This window comes from Mytilus trossulus, chromosome 11 (assembly GCF_036588685.1).
Source record: "Mytilus trossulus isolate FHL-02 chromosome 11, PNRI_Mtr1.1.1.hap1, whole genome shotgun sequence".
NCBI lineage: Eukaryota > Metazoa > Mollusca > Bivalvia > Mytilida > Mytilidae > Mytilus > Mytilus trossulus.
Genome location: NC_086383.1, coordinates 34,736,008 through 34,744,096, shown reverse-complemented (window position 1 = coordinate 34,744,096; position 8,089 = coordinate 34,736,008). Strand labels below are relative to the sequence as shown.

Here is an 8,089-nt window from a genome sequence, read left to right as displayed (position 1 = left end):
ACACTGACCGGAAGGATTATAAAGTTTGAAAATTGTATTACCAAAAAAATAAAATATGAAGCCACCAATATTACAATAAGTTTGTGTACGAGTGGTTGAAAAGAATTTTCAAACGCTTGATAAAGCACACGCATGAGATACATGTATATAAATTTAAAGTATTTTGCGAAACGTCATACGAAATTTTCTAAATTCGAATAAATCTGTATGCCTTGGTTTATGTTCATTGTCATTCTTATACTTATAGACCTATTCCATGCTTATCTATATTATTCTACATGCAGACACTAAAGAAGGCCTATATCATGAGGTCATTAAGGAGTAACAGACTTTCTCGGTCAATAAAGTATTGAAAGTTCCGTTTATGGTATACTGAATGGAAAACATGGAGCACCTTAACAGATATCTTCTGCTCGTTATATGTGTATGTCATAGCACGCAAGGTAATTGAAAAAGTAAACAACAATATATGTATCATTTACTAAATATTCTTTACAACATTTTCGAGAAAACAGTTTAAAATGTTAAAAAGTGCAAAGTTGAAGAGCACAGAAAGCCAAAAATTCCGAAAGGTTTTGCCAAATACAGCTACGGTAATCTATATACACATGTATTCGTAACCAATTTCAAGTTTTTTTTTATATTCCCGGTTGATCCGGATGAATATGCAGGTTCTTTTCCACATGTGGAACCGACTATAAGCCTATCTAATGAACATTTAGGCATAATACAAAGATTTTACCACACAAGTTTAATTGTTAAGTGTTAAGCAAATTAAGCAAATCAGTTATCGGAAACACAAAATATTTACTTATAAATAGGTGCTACTAAGCTTTGACCTTTCCAGTTTCACAGGTTTGTATTAAATCGAAGTGGTGTTAACACGACTTCTTTCGTCAAATAGTATTAATAAAGCTAAAAATTGACACAACATTCGGGCTAAATTATTATCATTTATATCTAAAAAAAAAAAGAAGGAAAAAATAGTATGATAAAGCTGTTTTATGAAAAAACAAAAAATGTATGTATTTTCAATAATATTTTATAATATTAATACAAGGTAACTTATACAACATATACATGTTTCTAGGTATTGGTGTTTTCAGAAATGGTACTGCCGTAGCGGTCATTAATTCGAATCAAATTGATCAAACATCTGGAATATGTCCCGGCGGTTCACATCCCGGATATTTGTACACCCACAACGATCATGGGGATGGTAGCCACATCTACGTTCTGGACTCGAAGACCGGGCACAGAATATCAACCATTACAATAAGAGGGGCCCACAATGCAGACTGGGAGGATATTGCATGTGGACCTTGTCCAGGAGGAGGACATTGTATCTATATTGGTAAGTTTGTGCCAGTTTAATATTGGTATAAGCCAAATTATATAAAATTGAGAATGGAAATGGGGAATGTGTCAAAGAGACAACAACCCGACCATAGAACAGACAACAGCAGAAGCCACGGTTACCAATAGGTCTTCAATGCAGTGAGAAACTCCCGCACCCGGAGGCGTCCTTCAGCTGGCCCCTAAACAAAAATCTACACTAGTTCAGTGATAATGGACGTCATACTAAACTCCGATTTATACACAAGAAACTAAAATTAAAAATTATAATTTAGAATAGGCTCTTAAGAGCAAGTGCATGTCCATCACCTGGAGCATTGTGCATGTTTAACAATGACCACTCTAAAACTGTATTTAACTAATGTATGGAGTCGTCTGACCATTTCAACTTATGTTGACGTATTTGGTCTTTTCTTTCTTCATCTGCAATAGTTTTCGCCAGCAATGCAAACATGGATAAAACATAAACATCATCATTATAGGGCAATTATTCATGTAAATAGTCGACCTTAGCCTAACATCCTGACCCAATCTCATACATCGTCGATAGTGAGCCAGGATCGCAGACTAGAGTTGACCTGGGACTGTTATACTGTCAATATATTAAGTCTCATAGCTATATATAGTCGACAGACTATTCAAGCGGTTTGGTCTATTTCTTGCTAATCAGAGTTTTTTGTTTTTTTATATATTTTGTATAGCTATCTTCTATCATTAGTTATTTTTGTTTGATATCAAAACGCAAAAATGCAGTAAAATTGTCATTTCATAGGAATATTAAACTCAATAATTGTGACGATGTTAAGGGAAGCAGTCATGGATGTTGCAATTAACTAGGAAATTAAATATAATTTTGGAATGCCACGTGATTTTAACCTGCCAATCGAAACTACTGATTCTAATAAAATGAAATATACGTGTACAATAGAATAATAATTATTTAGTCTATATTCAATATTTTCCATTTTAATGAACTTCCCTCAGGCTTATTGATTAGTGCTTAACACCATTTTCAGCACTCTTAGGTTTATCATTGTGACCAGTTTTTATTAACGAAGGAAGCTAGAGTACTAGAAGAGAACACAGACCTGTAAAACTGGCAATCTTAGTCAATTAATTTGATTTGATTTTCTGTGTTTTAACGCCACTTTTGAGCTGTTTCATGGCGGCCAGTTCTTATTGGTGGAGGAAGCCGGAGTGCCCCCAGAAAACCACCAACATTTAAGATAGGAAAACGGACAATCCTAGTCAATTAAGATCAAAGTCGAACACACCTTGCCAACTGACAATCATAGTCAATTAAGATCACAGTCGAACACACCTTGTCAACTGGCTATCATAGTCAATTAAGATCACAGTCGAACACACCTTGCCAACTGACAATCATAGTCAATTAAGATCACAGTCGAACACACATTGTCAACTGGCTATCATAGTCAATTAAGATCACAGTCGAACACACCTTGCCAACTGACAATCATAGTCAATTAAGATCACAGTCGAACACACATTGTCAACTGGCTATCATAGTCAATTAAGATCACAGTCGAACACACATTGCCAACTGGCAATCATAGTCAATTAAGATCACACCTTGACAACTGACAATCCAAGTCAATTAAGATCATAGTCGAACACACCTTGCCAACTGGCATTCATAGTCAATTAAGATCACACTCGGACACACCTTGACAACTGACAATCATAGTCAATTAAGATCACAGTCGAACACACATTGCCAACTGGCAATCAGTCAATTAAGATCACACTCGAACACACCTTGACAACTGACAATCCTAGTCAATTAAGATCATAGTCGAACACACCTTGCCACAAACGGATTTGCACTAACCTCAGTGTTAACAGGCTAGTGAACAATGTAGATCAACAAATTGAACCATTCAGCCATAGTGAATAGATATCTTTCTTTTGCTGATGTTTATATGTTACTTATTCTCAGTATGGTCACATAAAATATAAACAAGAGGCTCTCAAGACCCTGAATCACTCACCCTTAGTGTTTTGCTTAAATATTTCATCAATGTTTATTTTAATAGTGGCTATGTTTATTGACATACAAGAAAATTAAATATAAAATTTAAACAAGATACTCTGAAACTCATTCAGCAGTTTCAAAGGAGAAGATGTTTTTTAAAGTAAGCAAACTAAATGAACAAATTGTGAAAAAATGATTTTAAAAGGCAATAACTTCTGAAGGGGACAATTGACAATTTTGTTCATATGAACTTATTTGTAGATCTTACTTTGCTGAACATTTTTGCTGTTTACAGTTTATCTATATCATTAATAATATTCAAGATAATAGCCAAAAATCTGCAAAATTTACTTAAAATTGCCAACTATGTGGCAGCAATCCAACTATGGGTTGTTAGATTCATCTGAAAATTTCAAAGCTGACAGAGCTTGGCCTATTAAACATTTTTACCCTACATCAGATTAGCTCTAAATGCTTTGTTTTTGAGATATAAGCAAACAATTGCATTTTACCCCTAAATTCTATTTTTAGCCATGGCATCCTCTTTTTAATAAGAAACAGAAAATAAAACACAACTTTATTCTAGATACCCTTAGGATCATTCAGCTTAAGTTTGGTTGACATTGGTTCAATAGTTACAGAGAAGATTTTTTAAAGTAAGAAAACATTCTAAACATTTTTTGTAAAGTTGTCCTTAAAGGGCAAAAACTCCTTAAGGGGTAAATTGACAATTTTGTTAATATGAACTTATTTGTAGATCTTACCTTGCTGAACATATTTGCTTTTTCACATTTTATCTTTATCATTAATAATATTCAAGATAATAAACCAAAACTGCAATCTTTCCTAAAAAATTACCAATTTAGTGGCAGCAACCCCACAAAGGGTTATCAGATTCAACTGAAAATTTCAGGGCTGACAGAATTTTACCTAATGAACACTTTAATTCCATGTCAGATTTGCTCTAAATACTTTGGCAGTAAATAAATCACAAACTTTATTCTAGATACTCTAAGGATCATTTAGATTAAGTTTGATTGGAATTGGTTCAGTAGTTTTAAAGAAGATGATGTTTGAAATAGTTTACACCAGACATGATGACGGAAGACGACGACTTACGACTACAGATGATGATGTATTTCAAGTGATGGCAAAAGCTCACAGTTCCTTCAGAGCGGTGAGCTAAAAATGAACTTTAAAGCATATGCAAAGCAAAGATAAAAATGTTCTTAATCAATATTTTTAATCATATCAAACTATTATTACTACATTTTGCAGATGGAACGAGTCTGACTGTGAAACTCTCTTGGTAGATCCAAAGGGTGAAATATACCTAAGCTTCAGGAATAGAAGTACACCCTAAAATCACACATGTGCCGTTAACTGGATGGAATAGCCATGCAACCATAGTTTTAAAAGATCTCGTTAACCTCAATATACCATTAACCGGCATGGATCCGACTGGTGGGGATATATCGCCTAATGGAAAAGAAGCATTAATAATTACCCATAATGCCATGTACCACTTTGAGATACCAGATGGCATGGTTGTCTTAGCTCTTTCTGCATCTAATCCAATTAATGTTCCATATATCCAGGAACCAAAAGGTGAAGCTGTATCTTGTGATAAGCATGGCAACGGTTACTTCACTCTAGGTGAAGGTCATGATCAAACATTATATTACTACGGACGCAACACTGACATTGTTGGTTAAACATTTTCAATAAAATTGAGAAAGGAAATGGGGAATGTGTCAAAGCGACAACAACCCGACCATATAGCAGACAACAACCGAAGGCCACAAATGGGTTTTCAATGTAGCGAGAATTCCCGCTCCCGTAGGTGTCCTTCAGCTGGCCCCTAAAAAATATGTATATATAAGTACAGTGATAATGGACGTCAGACTTAACTCTGAATTATACACAAGAAACTAAAATTAATATTAATACAAGACTAACAAAGGCCAGATGCTCCTGACTTTGGACAGGCGCAAAATTGCGGGGGGGTTGAACATGTTTATGAGATATCAACCCTCCCCCCTTTACCTCTAGTCAATGTAGAAAAAGTAAACGCATAACAATACGCACATTAAAATTCAGTTCAAGAGAAGTCCGAGTCCGATGTTAAAAGATGTAACAAAAGAAAATAAATAAAATGACAATAATACATAAATAACAACAGACTACTAGCAGTTAACTGACATGCCAGCTTTAGACCTCAATTAAACTGATTGAAAGATTATGTCTTCATCATATGAATGTCTTTTTTAATAAGCTTGTATTTCAAACTGCTTTATTTTCGTATTTTATGTAGCTATTACTACTATTGTTTAATAGATTTCATTCTACTCTTCTTTTTATTAGCCGCAACTCGTTATGTTGGGTTACGCTACCAAAAGAATATCACTTATTGCACTACCAAGAATACATTTTGTTAAAAATGTTTACTTGTATAGTTTCCTATTGCTAGCCTTTGTCCTGCTTCTAGTAGACTATTTATATTTATTAATGAAATGCACATTTATACCCCTGGGGGTTGAAGGCATATACAAACAATACAATACAATATACACAATAGAAAAATTAACATATTAAACATCATATATAAAGTGGTAAAACAGTAATATTTATGCTGGCGTTGTGTCCACTCCCCTCAGTGCAAATGACTTTTTAATGAACGGAACAGTAAGCTGCATAATATCAAATGAAGATAGAATTAATTGTAATCTATCTGTTTCAGACAAATTTAAGTATTCTGGACATATATTATTTATATCTTTTTCAAGCTGATTACGTAAAGATTTATTAATTTTACATTTTAAGAAAAAGTGGGTTTCATCTTCAACCGCATTTATATTACAATGTTTACATATTCTATTTTCTCTTTGAATTCTTTTATATCTACCCCTCTCTATTTCCAAGAAATGGTCACTTACTCGCATTTTACATAATAATTTTCTATTTTCAAAACTATTTTTAGAAATGTATTTGTCTATTTCATATTTTGTTTTTATTTTACTGTACAAGAATATTTTACTGGTTTCATTAGTTAATCTTAATTTTTCAAAGAAAATATTTTCAAAGCTATCTTTAAGTTCTTTTTTAATATTTTTTGAGAATGAACTCTTCTCTTGTTTATAGTTTATATCCTGAATTTTATTTATGTCTAATTTATTTACATTGGCTATATTTTCTACATATGAAAACCATGAAAATATACCATCAGTGCTAAGCCATTTAGATAAACAAAAAGCATCATATAATAAAGGGTTATTTTCATCACTAGAAATTCTTGCTAAGTACTTCAATGATTGTACTTTAATAAAGACATCTATGGGATACTGAGCTAGTTCTGCTCTTGCAGCTATATTGACAGATTGTTTACTAAGCCCAAGTATATATTTGCAAAATTTTAAATGTGTCTTCTCCACTTGGCTACTATCAATCATTGCTAAAATATCAAATTTACTCATGTCTTTAATTTGAGCTCGTCTTTCAGCTCTTATTATTTTTTCATAAAAATCCATATACCAAATTTCAGAGTTATACATAAGAATAGGTTTAACTAGTGATTCGAACAATTTTTTGTATACTTTTATAGACACATTTTCTACAGGAGAAAGACACTTAAAAATAGAAAACAAAACTTTAGTACCTTTCTTAGCCAATTCAGTGTGTGATGAAGTCAATTTCCCAGATGCTTCAATTATATTTCCAAGATATTTATATTTTAAAACTTTTTCTAGTTTGTCACCATTTAAGTAAAAATCATATTTATTATTTAAATCGTTTTTCTGTTGAAAGACCATTATTTTAGTTTTTTGTTTATTTATTGTGAGCTGCCACATATTACAATAAGAATTTAGTTTATTTATAGAGTTCTGTAAACCTTCAGGAGTTTCAGATAATAACAAAATGTCATCTGCAATCATAAGGCAGTTCATTGACATATTTTGCAGAGTCACTGGTTTACAACTTTCATCAAATATTTCTGGTAGATCATTGATATAAACATTAAATAAGTTTGGACTCATATTATCCCCTTGTTTCACTCCTCTATCAATAGAGACATATTCAGATATATTCTCCTTTAATTTCACTGAAGCTTCAGTATTCTTATACATATTTTTTATCAAATTGTAAAATTTTACACCAATTTTCTCATTTTTTGTTATTTTGTACAAAAGACCTTACCTCCACACTGAATCGAATGCCTTTTTTAGGTCTACAAAACAACCATAAATCTTTTTCTTTTTATAATTTATATATTTATTAAACAGAGTCTTTACAATAAAGACACCATCTGAAGTCCTACTATTCTTCTTAAAGCCTAGTTGATGGTGACATATATTATTTTCAAATAAAGTAAGTAATCTACAATTTATAACCATATTAAATAATTTACTTAGACAGCTCATCAGAGAAATTCCTCTGTAGTTTGAAGGATCAAGATGATCCCCACTTTTAAATAATGGAATTATAAATGATTTATTCCAATTTTCAGGATATAGAGAGGTAGATAATATAAGGTTAAGTATTAAGCTATGGCTGTTAACATTACAGAACTACTATGATTTATAATTTCATAACATATTTTATCTGGTCCACAACTTTTCCCACTTTTTATAGTATTGACAAATTTTATAGATTTACTTTTTGCACCTTACCATTATTATATGCCTTTACATATTAAACGATTTTAACACAATATGAAGGTTTATCTTACCTCCTATACAT

At 32.2% G+C, this 8,089-nt stretch overlaps 1 protein-coding gene across 1 annotated transcript; it reads left to right on the top strand.

The window, feature by feature from the left end:
• Nucleotides 1–385: 385 nt before the first annotated feature.
• On the top strand, nt 386–5,067 carry LOC134689994 (uncharacterized). The gene is made up of 3 exons (XM_063549964.1): nt 386–443; nt 1,091–1,354; nt 4,691–5,067. The coding sequence occupies exons 1-3, from the start codon at nt 386–388 to the stop codon at nt 5,065–5,067; spliced, it is 699 nt and encodes a 232-aa protein (XP_063406034.1).
• The last annotated feature ends 3,022 nt before the right edge of the window (nt 5,068–8,089 follow it).

Excerpts from the sequence above, each read along its gene's own strand:
- LOC134689994 (XM_063549964.1), top strand. The coding sequence starts at position 386 with ATGGAGCACCTTAACAGATATCTTCTGCTCGTTATATGTGTATGTCAT. Across the intron at positions 444-1,090 it reads TGTATGTCATAGCACGCAAG|GTATTGGTGTTTTCAGAAAT; the intron begins GTAATTGAAAAA and ends ACATGTTTCTAG. Across the intron at positions 1,355-4,690 it reads AGGACATTGTATCTATATTG|CTTCAGGAATAGAAGTACAC; the intron begins GTAAGTTTGTGC and ends AATATACCTAAG.